The sequence below is a fragment of the Felis catus genome, chromosome C1 (genome assembly GCF_018350175.1).
Source record: "Felis catus isolate Fca126 chromosome C1, F.catus_Fca126_mat1.0, whole genome shotgun sequence".
Lineage (NCBI taxonomy): Eukaryota > Metazoa > Chordata > Mammalia > Carnivora > Felidae > Felis > Felis catus.
The window spans coordinates 9,176,792-9,197,015 of record NC_058375.1 but is presented as its reverse complement, the minus strand read 5'-3'; the positions used below and the strand labels follow the sequence as shown (position 1 = coordinate 9,197,015).

General features: G+C 47.5%; 1 protein-coding gene across 9 annotated transcripts in view; it reads right to left on the bottom strand.

The window, feature by feature from the left end:
• The window catches only part of VPS13D (vacuolar protein sorting 13 homolog D), a 257,423-nt gene that overhangs the window by 41,781 nt on the left and 195,418 nt on the right, over positions 1 to 20,224 (bottom strand). For all 9 annotated transcript variants that reach the window (XM_023258138.2, XM_045035116.1, XM_023258139.2 and 6 more), the window contains 2 exons: positions 10,687 to 10,819; positions 7,493 to 7,688 (listed from right to left, as the gene is read on the bottom strand). In XM_023258138.2, the coding sequence (XP_023113906.2) occupies positions 7,493 to 7,688; positions 10,687 to 10,819 (329 nt within the window). The remainder of the gene's footprint in view (positions 1 to 7,492; positions 7,689 to 10,686; positions 10,820 to 20,224) is intronic.

Below are 20,224 nucleotides of genomic sequence, written 5' to 3'. Positions count from 1 at the left end.
TGGTGCTATTTCCCAGCAGGATGATGGATCATCACCACGTTTTCACATAGAGCATCTTGTCAAGGAAATTAACCAGGCACAGGTATCTGTTGGCGGTGGCATATTCATGGAGCCACAGAAGGTGCGAAGAGTCGCATTGTTTTAAATTTCTGCAAATCTCCTTAAGTCTTGCTTAATAGAAAACAGTTGCATTTTCTTATCTGCTTGTACACTCCATCCGTGTGCACAGTATCACACACCGTGTAGCTTCTGGAAAACTCCACTGCATGTTCGTTAGAGAATATCACTATCACAGGGTTATTTAACTACCCACGTACGAATTCCTATATAAATATATAAAAGTAAGTTTGACCTTATGGATCCTGGGAAAGTGGGCCTCCCTAGGGGTCCTCAAGCCATGTTTTGAGAGCCTCTGTTCTAAAAGGACCCACATGGACAAATTTTGTGCTAATGAGCAATCCGTTTCCTCTATGTAGCAAAGCAAATCCACTAAGGATATAGTTTAGTAACACTGTTAGCCAAATTTGAGTTATATAAGCCCGATATAATAAAACTCTTTTTTTTTTTGCAGAGGATTTGTGATTAAAATGCTTTACAAGTTCACGGGGCGCCTGGGTGGCTCAGTCGGCTGAGCGTCCGACTTCGGCTCAGGTCATGATCTTGCGGTCTGTGGGTTCGAGCCCCGCGTCGGGCTCTGTGCTGACAGCTCGGAGCCTGGAGCCTGTTTCGGATTCTGTGCTCCCTCTCTCTCTGACCCTCCCCTGTTCGTGCTCTCTCTCTGTCTCAAAAATAAATAAATGTTAAAAAAAAAAAATTAGAAAAAAAAATGCTTTGCAAGTTCAATCTTATTTTTCCCCCACTTGACAAGTAAGTGAGAAACTTGGCAAGAATCTGTCTTTGAAAGGCAGTCGGACAAAAGAGTACTAGATAAAGGTATATGGGGCAAGGAAACTCTGGGCTAATTATAACCCCCAAACCTACCTTTTCTTCCCCCAAAGATTACAAGCTTTTACTTGTAGCACAACACTATAGTCTTCACTCCCCTCCTGGTCTGCTGGCCCCCTATGTGCCTCAGAATTATCCCACACTCAAGCTTTCTGGGAGCAGGGGATCTGAACTCAAACCTGGATCCCCTCTTTAAGGAGGATTCCAATTTCCTGCTGGGCAAAGAGAGACAACTCTGTAAGGGAAAACCATTAAAGACACAGGGTAGTCATCAAAACCTAAAAGTAAGTGCACTTAACACCTTTACAGAGGAATTCTATAAACAGGATATGACTTTTCATCCTTCTCTAATGCATAAAATACAAATTTTTCTCAGGAAGAAACACACTGTTCCGTTTCTCTTGAAGTTCAAACCCAAAATCTCAAATGCAGCCATTCCAGAGTTGCACAAATCAAGTCCCCGAACGAGGAAAGGACTCCACATGTGCAATGGTTAGATTGATTCTTTAATTTTTAAATGGAAGAAACCAAAATCAGAAAGCAATTACACTTTCCATTTTATTCTCTTTGAGCAAAGACCTGCTGGTTGAGACATGAGGATTGTACTTTAAGGATGCACATGCCTAAATCCAATTTATTTTTGCTTTTGGAAGCAGGATTGTGCCGTTTCCAGGAAGTCAGTCATGTCTGCATGCCAAAAATGGCAAAAAATAGACACTCCTTTCTAGAAACGGTTATAATGTACCATGACCAAAAAAGTGTTTTTCCCCCCTAACAGATAATCTTGCATAAAAATGAGTCATGGGATTTCAGAAATGAAAAGTCTCTTCTCAGATAGGTGTGTGCAAGTTTCCGTTTTTGTTTTTTTTTTTTTTTTTTCCAGCAACAGATCTGAGCCTTCCATAAGTTATGTTATAATGAGAATGGCATCATCTGGAGCCTTTGAGTGAAAGGGGAGTATGGTATTTACAGTTCAGCAAGAGGGAAGATGTTAGTCTCAGAAGAAAAAAAAAAGATCTCTCTGTTTGTGTTCCTGTGAGAGGAATTTTAACTTATAAGGCATGAAAGACTGTTAGGGTGTTTCTGAAAATTATCTTACCCTGTAACTTCATCAGCTTAATTTTAGACCCGAGTGAGAGTATCCTACATCCTAACGTAGCCCTGAAAGCGGTCTCTCCCGTGGGGGTTGCTCAGGAGGAGTGAGAAAACGGTCCATCTACCTTTGGGCATTCTCTGGAAAGGCCTGGTTTGGCAAGATCGGGAAATGAGAATAGATGGCTCTCACCTCACACACACCCAAGGGTGAGCAGAAGATAAGCAACTGGCTGCCCTACGCCCTGTGCCCCATGTGCCGCCCTTGGGCAGCAGAGGAGAGGTGTGAACGGCCCCTTCCCTCTGGGTGGACACAGCAATCATTCTTCAGTCTCACTAAGATCAAATTCCTTCTCACGATAAAACTTCGTATCACCCGATTCCCTGGCTGCCCCAAGCAGCAGATAGCTATCAAGCTCACAGACAGATACGGCTGAAGATCAGAAGCAGAGCCTCAGGGTCAAGTATGTACTAGGCTCTAGCTTTTCACTGTGTTAATACACCTGTCTTTGCGTCAGTGCTACTAGGGTCCCCAGGACTCATCCGGAAGGCTTCTCTTGAAGTTCTTCAATGAGCATGAGAGGCAGTTGCTGCAGGACGACCTGGTGCGCCTTTGTGATGGGCTGATTTGACTAGGTGGCAACTGAAAACATTAAGTCATGAAAACGAACCTGCGATAAAATGTAAGATTCGTTTAGTTTTAAGATGAAACAGAAGCTTCCCAAACAGTCCTGGGCTCGCTTCTGACCCCAGCTACACGGGGCGTAAGTCCACTCTCCTCTGCCTTAGGTGGACACTGGTGGGAAAAACTGACCGCCCTGGTGTATCCTAATAACCACTTTGATTTTCGTGAAGATTTTAATCTTGGGAAGTTGCCTTGAGCCTCGATTCAAACCAATTCTGTTTGATGTGTTATGCGTGGATAGGAGAATTACAAGCAGTATTTCCCAACTGGGATGGAAAAGCAGTAAAAGCATTTGCCAAGTTCCCTCTGTGGACTTTTTCCCGACCTGTCCAACCTGACTGCACTCAGGCTCTGCTGACCCAAGACGGTCTTCCCCTCGATCCGGGAGAGTCGTAGGTAAGAAGCAAACACTGTAACAAAAACGGACTTTTCCTTAAGAAGATCTACGTCCATTTCATGTCCGGGAGGCCGCTGGCAGAAAGTGTCTTGAACAAATTTTGGGTGGTGTCTTGAGAGTGTTTTTACTGAAAAGGTCAAATATGCCCACCATCAATCTTTTCTGCGAAATCAACCCAGAGGTTACTCAAAAGCTCTCAGAGCAACTGGAATTTACATCTACGTGCACAACACAGGGGTCCTGGGATTCCAGAGCATTCTCAGAGTCCTCATGGGTATATTCTTAAACGTCAATCTATCATTACCCTTCGAATTCCCGTTCCTCCTTATCTAACTTAAATAAGGAGATAAAGCTCTGACACTCCTGAGCTTTGCTAAATTTGTTTAAATATTTCAAGTTCTGCCAGCTCCCGCTTCTCTCCCCATTTGGGGTCCTGACTAAAAAGGTGAAGAAATATTCTGGAGGAAACCTCAGGACCCGGCTTCATAAATCTTCATCTGCTACATTCCTAAAATGTCCTGTAACCCAAAGCCTACAACAGAGGGTATTCAGAGAAATAACCAAGCAAATACATAGCCCAGAGTCCAATAGTCCTCTCTTTTCAGCGTTATTTGTACTTTCTCTTGTGAAATGGCTGCTCCCGGGTCTCTGTGGCTTTGTACCCAAGTATCTTTTCAAGGGCTCCCATCAGTTACCACCACACATGCAGGAAGAGGGCATGCGTGGCCATGTGTGAAGGGGGCTGGGCTTCTCTATATGGCTCCCGTGGCACGGCGAGTGTGGCTGCATCTGTGCCACTTTCATAAACTTGACTTGGGAACAGACAAATGTGGCCCAACACGTAGACGAGAAGATGCAACCTGAGCCAGCAGAACGTTGCCTTGGAAAAGCCTTCTTATTTCGGTTCCAAACCACACATACTTGTCCAGTTAACAAATGCAGCAGGGGATATTGGTCTACAACATTCATGTGGAGGCCAAGGGCTCTGCGCGGTCCTCCGCCCTCTTCTCCCCCCGCCCCCACCTGCCTTCCCAAGAACAATTAGATTGCATGGAAACTTGGGGGGGAAAGTTAGGTGACTGTCCTTGTGGAATGCCTGCACACTCCACCAAGGAGAGGAACTTGGAAGTATTTTAATCTGAGAGAACTCAAGGCGGGGGGGGGGGGGGGGGAGGTTCCCTATAAATAAAATCATGTTCAAATAAACACGAAAAGGAGCCAATATTTCCTGTAAGGCCACTTTTCAGATGGATTACTGGCAGGAGTATTCTTTTGCAGTCTTATGGCTTACTTTGCTATCATCTGCTTAAAATTTGAGTCATTGAAAACATAGATGCTAAGATCTAAGCCCTCACTTGGACGCAATAGTACAAAGGAAGCAGAAAGGCTCGTTCCAAGAGCAGACTCAGAGGCAGAACTCTTGGACTCCTGGGTTCTATTCCTGGCTCGGTCCCTGGGCTCAGGTCAGCCCTCGGTCAGAATCTCACTTCTAATCCCTTCAAATCATTTGTTAGTCCCTGTTGTCTAAACAGTGGGGAAAAACCCTGAGTAACACCCCTGGATCCTGTTCAGTCAACTGGGATGGTTGGAGATGGTTATAACTCACTTCCAAGAAACAGGGGCGATTTAGCCCGTGGTAGAATTAGTATGTTCCTGAGAGATCCCAGTGTCATCAGAACAAACCCTCAAGGCACCGAAACATTTCTCCACCTGCAAGAATCTGTGTTCTTTTAATGTGACTTTCAAACATAGGGTTGTCCAGCAGTTTATAGCTCCTTATGGCAGCCACATTAGAATAATTCTGGTTGGGCTTCAGACCTCTGAGAGAGAGAATAAAGAGACAGGTATATTTATCCCCAGTTTATAGATGAGAAAACTGAGGCTTAGGGAGGTGAGGAGACTTGACCAAGGGCCCGAAGCTAACAAGGGGGTGGGGACCCAGACCTACAGCTCTCCAGGCGAAGTGTTCTTTTCTCTCTAACACACAGATCCTCATTAATAACCTACTCTGGGACCCAGACAAATGGATGGAGGGAAACTGGTCCAAGTGTCTCAGCAGAAGCTGTAATGCCTTTTTAGTGCAATAAAGGGTAAAGGGCCAAAGCTCTCCGAGGCTCCCATTAGATGGTCCAGCACGTGCCCTGCGCACCTCTGCTAACTTCGGCCGTGGTTCTCCTGCTCGTGGCTCCTCTGAGAACGGAGAGGAGATGCAGAAGCTTCTTTCCCCCTCACTTAAGCTCCCATGTCCCCAGGCGGACTACCTGGCTGCTCCTCGCTTCCCACCATAGCTTTTGTTCTGGGAGCGAAGGGCTACGAAGACAGGTGTTCCGGGAAATTTGCAGCCAAACTGCGATTAGAATGCCCGGCTACTGTTTGTGTTTAGGCAAGTCATATAGTTTCCTGTACCCCTTTTACCTGGAATGTGATTCTCTCTTCCCTTGACCTGGCCAACCCTCACGTCCACTTCAGGCTTCATCCCGACCAGCACTTCCCAGGGGGTCCCGGGGCACAACGCACAGCGCATTGGACTTCTAAACAGCACTACCCTAGAAGAGCCTTTCCTGACCCCGTGGACCACAGGTTAGCCGACCTCCTTCTCCCCTGCGCCTTCTCCAATGACACAGTCTCACAGCACCCTGGACATCTCCTGTGCCATTTGTCAGAATTTTCACAAATTAGGATTACTAGGATGACTGCATGATTTTTGTTTTAAGTTTGCTTCCCCACTGGACTGTAAGCCCTCTGAAGGCAGGGCCAGCCTTGCGCTCTGCCATGTTCCCAACGCTGAGTTCTTAGAAAATGTTCCATTGGTATTTACTGACTAGAAATGAATGACTGACGGGATACATCGGTGACACGAAGTAGACCCTGCTGTGGTCTACCAAGACTTCCACACCGTAGAAAATTCGAGTCATTTCTTTCTGGTCAACACCATTGAAGTTCCCAGCACAAAACGAAATTTAAAAAATTAAACACACGTACCTCAGACCCCTTGTGAAACAAACACTCAATCCCTTGACCACTTGGGGATTTTATGAATAAGGATGGTTCCTTTGGAATTCGTAGGGGCTGCCTGCTTTTACTCATGTGGTCATCAGGTCTTACTGTCCCGATGAAATACTGGGGGTAGGCTTCTGGGGTTTCCAGCAGACGCAGAAAAACTGGAAATACTTTTGAAGCCTCCCTACTGCCCCTCCCCCCACCTTCATAAATGCTTCAAAATATACTCCAGGATTGCTCTAGCTCTGTATCTGCGAATAGAATGTAACTTAACTAAAGTAAACGCTACAGATCCTTTTGTAAAAAGCAGCTGCTTCCAGATGGAAGACATTCTGGCAGAACACATTACATGGTCCCAGTCCACAATCTTAAGCATTTCCCCTGCAGTAATGTGTCATCAGGAAGGTTTTCTGGTGACAGACAAATGGATTCACTTTAATTGGGGACGATTTCACTTCAAATCCTATTCGAGGGAGCGGCAGGGTGTGGATAAGGCCCAGGCCCGAGGCATTCTAAAAGGGCACGCTAATTCACTTGGGGAATATCTATTAACCGGGGAGCAGCAAAATCCTTCTGGGCTTAAGTGGCGTCCAGCTTGGCTGGGAACTGTAACATTCATTATACCCTTTGTTGATAAGATCCCCAATTAGTCACTCGGAAAAAGGAAGGCTCAAACAGGCGACTGACACGAGGAGCTGTGCTAAAGCAGTTGGATCCTGTGGGATGTGGAGCCATACGGGCTGCCCCCGGTTTCCCATCTTGGCTGCCATCGAGGCAAGATTGTATCCCACAGTGAAGCTGCCAACCTGCCTGCAGAATTCCTTTACGAGGCTGGGGGCTGGCTGGCATGTCCGAGTGGAGGGAGAACAGAGAAAGGGCAGACCCACACGGGGAGCTGCAAGACAGGGGCCCTAAAACCATGCCAGGAGCCCAGGAGCCAGATGCAGCCTGCAGCCCCACAGTTCTCTTAGTGGGCATATGGGGATCTAGTTCGTCTGGTGAACGGGAGATCTGTAACGGTGCAATTCTATTTCTGACCCCTCTAACGGAAAAACCAATATTTTATATACACATAAATGACAGACGCAGATATAGGTGGATAGATACAGATGTAGTTCTCAAAAAATTCATGCCCGATTTTTGCACTTGATCTTAGCCCAAAGGCCGAGAAGCGATTCATGCCCGATGTTTGCACCCTATTTTCACATATTTATATTAGGCAGGTCAGAAATTTTAGATACATGGATTCAAGTTTTTAAAAAAAGCACATCATTAAGGTGGAAAGTATATGATTAAACACATCAGCATGGATCAGGAGAGGCAGCATATCTGGGATGGAAATTGCAAAAGCGACTTCCTCCGTGACCACTGACCTGGGGCCACTGAGAGTGGCTGTGTCTCTCACCGCCTGGGCTGTTTCTGATGCAAAATCCAGGGCGCCTGCCACTGGCTTAGTTACAGTGCCCACGAGTCCTTTCCCAAGGCCAGATATGAAACCGCTGACACCCCCTTCTGTTTTCACTCCTTCCACTGTTGAGGTTATCACACTGGTCAATCCACCAATGATACCTAGAGCAAAAGAAACAAGGGCCGTTGTAACCTGGCCAAGGACAAAGCAAAAGCATTTAAAGCCGAACCTCATCGATTCCATGCACCCGGCAAGGTAACTTAGGGACATTCGGTCGACTTCTTAATAGGCTACAGGCAGGCCAACTCTAGCTGGGAAACCCAGTAGGCTTGCCCACCAAGTCGAGAGTCTGAGAGTATATATCACACGTCAGTCTCAAGTAAAGTGTGTTCCAGTTTAAAAAATCACAGAAAACCTCAGAGGTTAACAGTGGCTACTTTCCAGTTTCAGAGTTTGGGAAGCATACGGGCCATCAGGAGATGACACGGACAGTAGGACTAAACCAACAGACTTTGGGGAAAGTTGGGACCCCATGAAATATAAGGCAGAGAGAACTAAATACAGCTCCTCAGTTTTCCAAGAACACTATGTGACTGGCCAACACCACCAGAAGTTTGAAACGGGTAAAAACAACTGCATGCTTTGCTGAAATTGGGTTTAGGTAATGAGTAAATCATGAGGCCTTGATGAAAGGCACCCCCCCTTCCCCCCCGCCCAACCCAAAGCTGCCAAAACCAGCCAGGACTCTCAATGGAGTCTGTTCCAAAGACCAACCTAGGTCAAAGAGACATTCCAAACATTTTGAAAGTTGACAGCAATGACCTTAAAGAGCCTCAAAAGTGGCCAGAGGTTGGCAGAGGCTGGAGACGACACAGGGGCTACAGGGAAGAAGGGGGGCCCTGTCCAGGGAGCACTTCCAGGATGTGTGCCAGGGACACTCACAGGATGTTTACCCTTTGACGGTGGGGGCATGAGGAAGCTCTCTAGACTCTTCAGCTCTAGTGAGACAAATCGGTAAAGGAAATCCCCTGGGTGAGAACGCACTAACAGCACTAACAATCCATAGCGTTTCTTTTGGATTCTGGGTCCGCTTGCTCCAGTGAGGTTACGGTCCTCTCCCAACCTTTGGAACCACATTCACAGAGACACAGACATTACTGAACCTGGCACAAGCAGGGTCTGCAGAGAAAACTGAGCAAGACTCCCAGTTTTTAAAACAAGGAGACTGAATGGATTCTGGTTCTTGTTATGATTTAAGAATTTTTTTCATCCTGGGCACACTTGGGTGGCTCGGTCGGTTAAGTGTCTGACTCTTGATTTCGACTCAGGTCTTGATCTCGCGGTTCAAGGGATCAAGCCCCACATCGGGTTCTGCACTGACAGCGCAGAGCCTGCTTGGGATTCTCTCTCTCTCCCTCTCTCTCTCTCTGCCCTTTCCCTGCTCTCTCCAAATAAATAAATTAATTAAAAAACAAAAACGAAAACAAAAAACAATGGTTTCATCCTGAAGGAAAAAGGATGTCACTCGCATACAATCCAGAGCTTCACGGAAACTCCTTGGATGAGGCTACCTGTTCCTGGAGATGCTGCACATACTGTATGAATGGTCCTTGGTTGGAGGGGATTTTGCAACCAACCTTGAACCCATCATCCATCTTTTTCAGCACACTGTCGTGTCCATCTGAAAAGTGAGGGCAGCTATATTTTCTCTCCACATCCCAAGGATGCTAGACAGGTAAAGGCAATTATGCACAGTAAAGCATTTTACATTCATTAAGAACACAGTTCCTCCGACTCCCATGCACTATCATTATATTTACTAGGAAGAATGAGGAAACCTTTCACCCCACACGGCTGCCCAGCAACCAACTTTTTGAGTCCGTGAACACATTAATTTCAGCTAAATTTTACTCCTGGCTTGAATGTCTCCTTTGGGGCAGCTCCCTCTCCAGTTGGGCAGGCTTAAGAAAAGTAAAGGCATTTTGAGCCAAACCTCACAAGTGAGGAAAACCGATAAACAAAAACGCTGTCCTAAACATTGTATCCCAAGCCTGAAAAGAATTATTTTTTCTTTTTCTTCTCCACATTCCTCCTTCTTCCAAATGCAGATATTCTGAACTTGATCAGTCTGGATATGACTTCTGATAGCTTCAGATTATTTCTAAGAATCTGGTACCAACAGCGCAGTTTCCTAACCATCCTAACCTAACTATAAGCATGAACTATATGCCAGGTATCGTGTGAGGGTCTGAAGTATAAAGGTGAATACACGATGGTCTTTCTGCTCTCCTGACCTTCCCCATCTATCAGGAAAGCAAGACACACACACAGCTGGCTAGAGACATGACCTAGACTGCCACGTGTGCCCTGATCGTCATTAATTCTGACTGGGGACAGTGGAGCAAACGTCACTTGAGTGGAGACTTCTAGGTTGAGTTGGACTCTGCCTGCCAAGGAAGTGAGGCAGGGGAAGGGAGCAGGATGAACTGAGTGAGCAAGGCACGTCTGGGGAACAACACTGGGCTTCGGGTGGCTGAAATACAGCATGGCTGGGGGGCAGTGGTTGGCCAAGTTGGCTGGGTTTACATTTCCAAGGGCCTTGGATGTCACACTCAGAAGTTGTGGAGAAAAAACACAACAAAGGGCAAATGACTCGGAGGTAGAGCAGTGAAGGGCAGAATTCATACAAATTCAGAGGCTTAATACATCCATGCCATCACCTACATCTCTTGGATGCCTGCATTTACAATCCAGGTGAGTGTGCATTTACACAAGACTCAAAAACATCTGGGCCACAAACCTGGCGGCCGGTTTCACATTTCACTTGCCATGGAAGGAATGCTCAGTAAGCAGAAGGCGGGTATCGAAGCGGCAATTCCGCATTCTAGAAAGGGGTTCACATGATGATACCGTATCACATTTTGGGAACAGAAGCCAAAGAACAGGAAAGGATCGCAATGTGTGCAACGTGTTGAAAATAAATGAAGGCTTGCCACAGGCTGTGACATTTCAGTTGCGAGGAGGGTACAATAGGACAGCCTGGAAGGCTCTCAGGTACACCAAGCTCCCCGGCCTGGATGTCCGCTTGCCATCAGATGGGTGAAAAGGGCCCCGAGGAACTGTGGCAGGAGAGCCGTTCTCCCGGCAGCCGTGACTTACCGTGAGCCAGGCCGTGGATGCCGGCTACGAGGTGCTCCCCGCTCGTGGCCGCGTGGTATCTGATGTACTCCCGCTCCGACTGATGCCGATTGTCCATCGTCTTCCCTAAGCCGTCCGACAGCGTCCCCGCAAACTGGAACGGATCAAACACGGAAGGAAAAGGGTTTTAAAGCCTCAGCGCTGTTTTTGCTATTTTAGTGATTTTGCATAAATACCTTCCCTTGCTCCTAGCTGGGATTCAGCAAATACCAATGGAGAGAGAGATTAACTGCTGAGTCACATATACTGTGTGTCCCAGGAGACTGGTTCTCAAGGCACTGGACGCACAAGATTGGAGGGTGCGGACACGGGTGGACACGAGGTTCGCAGAACGTCTACTAACCGCCCCTAATGGCATCCACCTTCCACGGTCCTACTGCAAATTTACTGAAAAAAAAAATTAAACGTATACCAAAATGACCCCGTGGGGGAGAGGGAGGTATTGGGATTCTGTAATGTTAAGGACAGAGGCTCTCTGCGCAGAGAAATCAGTGGGATTCAAAATAGGAAACACGGCACCTTGTTGCTTTAGGGTTTGGTGCCAAACCTTTTAGAGACATCAACTGCCCTAAAGCGATGTCTTCTCTTTCACTTCTTCGGCAAGTACCGAGTGCCGAGGTGCCCAGCCCCATTTGTCCACAAGGGAAAATGAAGTATATGGAAAGGCTAACAGGTCAGGTCACCTTTGGTACGAAATGGCGGACTTGAACTCATGACTTCCAGTGCAAAATCCTCCCCCACAAATCAGGGAAAGATCTTATTTATCCTGGCATTCTTTTACCAGAGAAGCGGTCTCATCCGTCAAAGCTGGATAAAAAGGACGTAAAACTCTGTTTTGTCACAAGACAATCTGAAAAGGTTTAAAGTGACAGTTCATAAACCACAGGGTACTTATCCTCATCATTCAGGCATAAAGAGGAAAGGATATCAAATATATAATTAACCTTCTCGGGAAGGATCTACCAAAACAAGTGGGTTAAGTGCCAGTGACCCAGGACTAACCTTTCAGAAAACTCACAGGAATGCTATTTAGACACAGAGCTCAGCGCAAAGATTCAAGGCGAACAGCCTGCCTTGAAGGCCGGGTACACTGGGCAGCCCGGCCTTCGGGGCCTGTTTCGTACTGGTCTGGCGAGGGACATTTTTTACACAGGTATGTCCTGGAAGCCACCAGGCCCGAGGCTTTGTGACACAAGGGACAGGAAAGGGGGAGTTCTGGGCCCAGAAGAGAGACTAGGGGAAGAACCAGCAACTCGAGGTAAAGCAATGGTTTCTGGAGCAAGAGAGGGGAACACACATTCCTTTCACTCAGCCTAAATGCTTTTACAATCCAGGGCAGTGATTACTGACCTTTCTGGAGATGCAGCCCCTATCATTATTTGCTTCAGGCCTTGCCTCCCCTGTCTCTCCGTGTCTAACTGGAGAGCTAAAGTTAATGAAAATTAACTTTCCAGCTGCCTTTAGGATGGAGACGCCACGGGATGTTGCAAAGCCAGCACTGTGAATCAATAAATGGGGCTTTAGTCAGGGATCCCGTCTGAGAGCCACCGTGAGCCATGAGTTTGGGCATCTGACCAGACCGGATTCGAGTCCTGCCTCAACCACTCCCGTAGCTACAGGAGCCTGAGCAAGGTGCCCTCCTGCCGAGCCTCCCCGGTGGCATCTGCAGAGTGACGATGGTACCAACGCCTCTATGTGGCTGGAAGAATTAGTGACAGGGGCTCAGGGTATGGCATCCAGTCAGCATTCTTACTGTTATTATTAGTCAGCTACTAGTCCCAGCGGGAACATCCTGCACCATGAAGAAAGCCTTTCAAAGGTTTAGAATTATGGTCATTTGCACTAGGCTTTAACATAAACAAAAACACCCCCCCCCCTTTCCAGCAGATAAACACCAGCCTCCAAAATGAGTTTCTGGAGTGGTACCATCTTTAAAATTAGAGTGCTGGATTTGGTGGTTTCCAAAATCCTTTCCAGCTCTGACAGTGTGTGATCTACGATCCAAGTTAGGACATCTTTATTAAGCACTTACTGTGGGCCTGGCCCAGATTTATGTACTGCTGGGGACACAAATACAGCCTTGGGCCTATTTTCAAGGATGACAGTCTCGCTGGGAAGGTAACAACCCCATACGTGAGACGGACAGCAATGAGGGTCTGCAACACAAACCGAAACACTTGCAAATCGAGGGAGAAGAGGAAAATGTGACCCTTGTTTTAAGGGTAAAAAAAAAAAGGGAGTCCCTGCTACATTCTGGAACCATGTAGGCTGCCGGTGTGCTGGTGTTCTCCACTCAGGGTCTGGACAAAAACACTTTTCCCTGATGCCACAGAAGAGGTGAGGCAGCGGCCAGTCAAAGAGCCCTTCTCAGAAGCGCGATGTTTCCAGAGGCGCGTGTTCTGCCTGAAGAGTGCCCAGCGGCACCCACGCTCCTTCCGGGGTTTTGTCCGGGTCTCTCCCACTTCCTCAGACTCTCGTTTTCCTTGAAAAGAGGTCTGTCCTTGGAACAGATAAGGTCCTGACTACGGATTTCTGGCAGCTGACTAGGAAGAAATGAAAAATCCTATAATACTTTCCGCCCCCCCCTAAGAAAATATGATAGAATCCTCTAGGCAAACTGCCCACCACCACCCCCGCCCCCACCCACAACACGAGTTCAATACCCGAGGTTTGGGAGTGAGCTCGTGCCAAAAACTTAACTGCCAAGTGATTCTGCTACTGCCCCTTCACTCCCCCAGCACTGATTGGACCCGGGTGTTCTCAGTATAAAAATACCACATCGACCACAGCAGGGATGGGGTAAGATGACCTGAGAGATCACTCTTTCCTCTAAATGCTGGATTCTTCTGTGTGCTTCGTAGCTGTGGAAAGGTGCCCACACCTACTCAACTTACTTACCCTAGGACTTCTGTCTGAATTCCCACTTCTCTGTGGGTAAACAAATTATTCAGGCAAGCCAACTGGACTTGTCTTTTGTCACTTGTGGGTCCACGTAAGGGACACAAAGATGTTATTAGCAGGAAACTATTACCAAAGACTTCATCCCTGTAACGGTGACTGACAACTCAGGAAATGGGAAGATGTTGAAATCCATGATCCAGCCAAACCCGTACTGATTAGAGGTTAATCAGATTTTACGGGGAGAGACTCTTTATAAGAACTAATCTGAAACCAGTGAGTTGACGGGTGCCGTGGTCAAAGAGGCTGGGCCTTGGGCCAGTCCACCGGGCTTCTGAGTATGAATCCAGGGCACCAAAAGCTTGTGGCCTTCTCTCACTGTGGGAGCACTGAGTCATACTCAATTCCACCTCTCTCATTCCCCACCTCAGTGGGAAAATAAATCATACCCCGTATCTTATTTCTCCCTCAAAGACAGGGTAGGAACACGGGCTGGAGAGGGCGGGGATTCCAGTAAGCAAGCACTCTGTACGGTGCCCTCCGGCACTGGTCTTCTCTGAGGCTGGGAAGTGTTATCTCACCCGTGTCCTTGAGTTAGAACACAATCGTCAAAACACAGCCAGGGTGCCCATGACAGCCACGGTGTGCCGTGTGGTGGTGACTGGGCAGGACATCCATTACTGCCCACCCCCAGTTCTGCCTGTGTATTTTAAAAAGAAAAGCCAAATGCAACGAGACTCAAACTCACTTTGAAATCTCTTCAGAGCAGATGCTCTTGGGCATGCTCATGGATGTCAAAATGGGGAGTGAAGCTCGGAAGCAGAGATTCAGATAAGGGGAAAACTAATCTCAGAGGCAGCAGGGGAAAGGCTGAAAACCGTAAGGATATGAGCAAGCACAAAGCAGCGATGCACTGACCCACCAAGCAATCAAACATGTACAGAACACATGCTGTGCGCTAGGCTAGCACTTGAGAGTCCTCAATCAGAGATGGCCTCTGCCTCCTGCCTCCGAGGACCTCGGAAAAAACTTCACACCTGACTTTGGATTCTGTGGCACTGAATAGCCGTGAGATCATGGACAAGTAACTTCACCTCTGGGAGCCTGTGTCCTCATCTTCAAAATGGGAATGAGAATATCCACCCACGGGGAATGCCGGAAGGATTAGACAATATGCGTGAAGCACTGAACACAGAACCTGATACATACAAGGCATCCAATGAAAACAGTACTGTGTTATCTGAACTTCCATTTCTTCACCTGCAAAATGGAAATAATCAGGTCCCGTGGGGCTGTTGAGGGTTAAGCGAGATGGTGTGCATACGCAGGACTTGGCAGGTGCATCCCCCGAGAAGCGGAAGCTATGTGCCCAGGGGCAGAAAAGCCCGGGACAGACAGCCTGGGCCAGGCTCACACGCTGGGGAAGGACTAGCACTCAGAGGGAAATATGTAGACAATTTGTAACTCTCCTTGGTAAAAAAAGGATACCTGGACACCAGAAGGAGCTTTGGGGGAGACGTAGGTCAATATAGCCCATTTTGTAGCGATTTCAAGTCCACAGAAGACTAGAAAGTTTCCAAGGAACAGAGCGTCCTTCAGAAAACCTGCTCTTACACTTGCGAAAACAACACGGGTTTTTGTCCTTTCTTTCACCGAAGGAAGCTTTAGCATACACCACGCTTGTGAATTCTGGCCACAGTCGGAAGTCCTTAATTTCTGGAAAGCCCTATCTTCAACCGGGGGGTAAAAAAATCTCAGAGGCGCTTCAAGATGCCAGTTCTACTGCGTGGCTGACGTACCCAGTGTCAATACCCCACCTTCCAGAAAGAATCCCATTGTCCATAGAAATGGAGCCGCTACAAATTAGCCCGGGGTTTGGGGCCAGGCTCGGGACAGTTGGTTTTACAAAACTGAAATTCAAGTAGATGCTGGAATAATGCAAGAGAAAAATTCACGCTGTGTCCCTCTGTTTGCTCCGATCAGTTTTCCTGACCCTTTTATGATATTCAGCAAGCATGGGATGCCAGAGATATTTGGCCAGTGTAACAGGAGCCTGGGCTTGAATTCCCCCCCCGTCCGCCCCCCGCTTCTCTGGTGTTCTTCTTTCACAGTTATTTACCTAATGGAAATTTCCTCCTTAACGTCCTTGTTCCACCGAGTAATTGCTGGTGACAGTACCTTTCCCATCACCAGGGCAAATGGTGGCCACAAATAGTGGCAAAGGGAGAGCAGGGCCGGGGCGTGGCCGTCTGAGGGGGTCTCGCGTCCTCCCACCCAGAAAGGTGTTCGACTGCACGGCTCGGCCACCAGTGGCTGCGATTCCAGGCGGCGCCGTCAGCTCCGCTAAGCGGGGGCACGTCAACTCGCAAACGCCGCTGTACGCCCGGTGCCTGAGAGCACGGCCGATGTGCACGTGTGTCCTGGCGGCCGTGGCTCAACTCTCGAGCCTCGGTTTACCTAGCTGCAAAACACGAGACTCTCAGGGGAGCTCTAGCGCAGAATGCCTAGCACCGCGTCTGGCACAGGGCAGCGGGCCCCCAATTTTTACGAGTTTCTTTTTCTTAATTTTTTTTTATTCATTTTTGAGAGAGACAGACAGAGACAGTATGGGTGAGGGGAGAGGCAGAGAGAGGGGGAGAGAGAGAATGCCAAGCAGGCTTCTCGCCGTCAGCACGGAGCCCAACGCGGGGCTCAAACTCCCGAAACCGTGAGATCATGACCTGATTTGAAACCAAGGGTCAGACGCTCCACTGACTGAGCCCCCCCCCAGGTGCCCCCCAATTTTTACAAGTTTCGTACAAGTGGCGCGGAGGCTTAAGCTCGAGAGTCCTTTCCGGCTCTGCTGGGACACCAGTAGAAAACGTGCTGCCAACCCCTCAAGTCCTCCACACGGAGGCGTCACCACTTCACTCCCTCACCATTACCATATCCACACTCAGAACCCATTCTCCGTGTGGGCGTTGCCTTGACATCGAAAACCCCTCTTGCGACCCTTGTGGCAAAGAGGCAAGAGTTAACGGGGAACGGGATCCAGCCAGCAACGGGGATCAATCGCTGACACGAGGCCAACCAAACGGCCAGACGGCGGAGGGTCAGGCCGGGACTGGGGAAGGGCATTAATAAAGAAACAAAGGAAAAAAGAAGGACATGGAGCAAATTGAGGTTTGGCAAGAAAGAGGCAATTTTGGACCCCGGATCTCTCTCCTCTCCACTAGAAGTGGGACAGGTTTGTCTGTTTTCAGTTCTACTTGGTTATGATTACGTATAGCCCTTAAGGCAAGGAGAGGAAGGAGGAAGAATCCAGCACAGAGACCCTGCATAAGAATAACAGACACTTTTTTAAAGCTAGGACTCACATTATACAGCAGTAACAGGCCCAAGCCAATGACCTTGCTTTTTTTTTTTTTTTTTTTTTTTTTTGGTCTCTGGTGATGTACAAACCCTCTGACCCTGGGACCTACATACACCATGTTGCTATTTCATGGATAAACACTTATCAGGCAGCAGACACTCCTTTGCAGTTAAGAAACAAAGTTATCCAAAGCCACCCAGAATTATCTCGGCACACAAGGTCTCAACATAAGCAACAAAGTCAGACCTCAGGATTGTCCCGGTTCTTAACTAGCCCAAGACACACGCCTGCTGAATTGGCAAGTCTCCCTTGCTATTCTGCAACTCTGACCCGGTTTTGAACTCGGATGTTGTCTCAGATTAATCTAGAAGCTCAGAGTGGTTTGAGGCACTCTCCTGAAAGGATTGTGCCTTTTCTTCAAAAAGGATTGGCAGAGTTGGCTATAAGGCTTTAAAACCACAGCAGTAAGCAGAATACACAGGGGAATCAGGAAGACTGATGTTCAACAACAGGCACGTGCCACGGCTTCCTCACATTCAATTTTCCCTGTTTTTCCTATACCAGGTGTAAAGAATCATGTGGGCAGGATGAATCTTTAAACCCAGCTGCGGGATGGGATGGGGTCCTACCTTTAGCCCGTTATCAGCTTTTCCCCAGAAGGGGAAATCACGTTGCCAGGCCTCTACTCATCTACTGCTGAAAATCCCTCGAGGCCCACAGGAGAAGCCAGAAGGTGGGTTTCAGGAGAGCTGGTGCCAGTCAAGGAGAATAAGTCTTCCCACCCCATGAGAGACCTCCCGTTTGCCATCCTAACAAGGCATAAATTGAAAAAATATGAATATGCCTAAGTGGCCAGTTTCTCAGTACTGAACCAGGAGATAGATTATGTTACGGGGAAAAAAAAAATCCCTCCAAGGGTCACACCATAATGGCTGACTTGGCCAATAAATGATTTCAACTCTAGGGAAGCACACAGGCTTTGAAAAGCAAGGCAGGCATCCTGGTCCCAACTCTGTCACTAGTAATCAGCGAGGTCAACACGAGCAAAGCACAGTCTTCAGGGATCGGTATCTTCATCTATAAAACAGGAAGAACACTACCCACAGAGTCGCTGGAGGAATCTCAAGAGACCTTGGTTTTAAAAGGACTTGGGGGGGGGGGCGGAACAACACGAAGCGATGTGTAAATGCCAACGGTTATTACCGCAAATCCTTTTCTTTCTTCTAAGGACAGCACTGCTCCCCCTTCCTCCCTGACTGAATCCTGCATATCTCATCCTGTAATACAGGAATCACCTTATACCTGTTCTGGAACAAAGGAAAGCATAAAGAAGTCAATTATACGTAGATCGAAATCTCAAAATACAGAAACTAGAAATGGAATGGAACATTTCACAATAGAAAAGAAGCTCGAGCTTATCTCATTTCTAGTCACAAGGATTTCAATCTTGTACTTGGTATTTCAAATAAATAGATATATTCTCTTTAATGCCAAAAGCCTGGGAAGGAAGGGGATGGATGACCCCGTAAAGAATAATCAGAGATGCTAGGCACTATTGTAAACTGGGCTTCTTACTGACAAAGTCAGATACATTTCAAGGGTGACATATCTTGATGAGGTTTTGTTTTGTTTTTTTAAAGAAAATGGTCTCCACCTGGTTTCTTCATATAAATGAAGTTTTATTTATTTTTTATTTTATTTTTTGAGAGAGAGAGAGAGAGCATGCATACACACACAGCAGGGAAGGGGCAAAGGGAGACAGAAGGAGAGAATCTTAAGCAGGCTCCACACTCAGCGTGCAGCCAGACAACGCGGGGCTTGAGGTCACAACCGTGAGACCGTGACCTGAGCCAAAATCAAGAGTCAGATGCTTAACCGACTGAGCCACCCAGGCGCCTCTAAATAAGTAAAGCTTTAAATGAGTAGGCAGAATAAAGGAAAAGCTTCCAACTGCTGAAGACCGTAGTGTAACTTCTGGAATTATAAACATGAACCAACACTGTTTACTAATGTATCAGGCATTGTTCTAAGGGCTGGCCATCTTTGAAATCATTTGTTAGTTTAATCCATAGGACAACCCTATGAGGTAGGCTCTGTTATTATCCCCATTGGACAGATGAAACTGGAAAGACCATGATCACCTCCAACAAAAGTCTACTAAGAATCTACCTATATTTGACACTGGGTCATCTACGGAGGGAATCCAACCATGATTTTTGTTATTCCCTCCATGGAAAATTCCTTCCTGAATGCCAGTGAAAATCGCATACAGATGCCAAGTAGACATCTTTCCTTTCCTAAGCAATGGTGGCGACAAATGAAGGAAGCTAAGAGAAGCATAGAAATGATAAAGTTTCTGAAAACTTACATGCACATCCCTGAACAAGAAAGAGAGTCAGGCTCCAATCCCCTTCCTTCATCAACACCCTACCCCCTTCCATCACCCGTTTTTTTGCCTTATGCCATGTAGCCTACTTCCTCCTTTCCCCAAAGTCATCACTATCACATCTGAAATGGGCCCCAGAGAAGGATGAAGTTCTGGAGACGTCCATTACATGGATCATGTGACCCCACATTAGGTCACAGTACTTGTGGGCGCCATTTACGGCTGGGAAGAAAGATGGACGCCAAGCTAGGGTGAGGGTCGGGACCAGTGATTTCGAGAGCCCCTGCTTTCACAAAAAAGGTCTGCTCTTCCATCCCAGCTTCTTACAGAAGGATTTGCGGAAGGGGAGCTCAAAGATTTGCTTTGTCACAGCTGGTCTGGTCAAGCAGATCTAACTACAGACAAAGACCACTGCTCTGGTAAGGGCATTCTATGTACCAGTGAGTGACACATATGGAGATACAGATTCAAGGGGGAGGGGATGAAGGCAAAAGAGAGCTGTGGGGAGAGAATGAGCATGAGCCAGCCGCACTCCTGGGTAAGAAGGGATCCTGCAAGTGTGTCCCATTCGGCTCCACTCCTCTAGTCTGTGTAGCTCCAATGTTACTCCTGACAGCCCCACTTGTCGGAGAGTCACAGAGAACCCACAGTGGAAGCTAAGGGGCTGTTTTTTTACGACTACTCGACATTTTACGGGGGTGGGTGGGGTAGAGTCTGCACTGGGGACAACCAGACATTCAAAAGCCAACACCTCAAGGTGTTCAGGAAGTTGTTCATTAGCAAGCGTGATGAACGTGACAGAAGACACCACATTCGGAACTGGTGTTTGGCACCTGGAAGAACAAGAGAAGGTGAACCTCTCT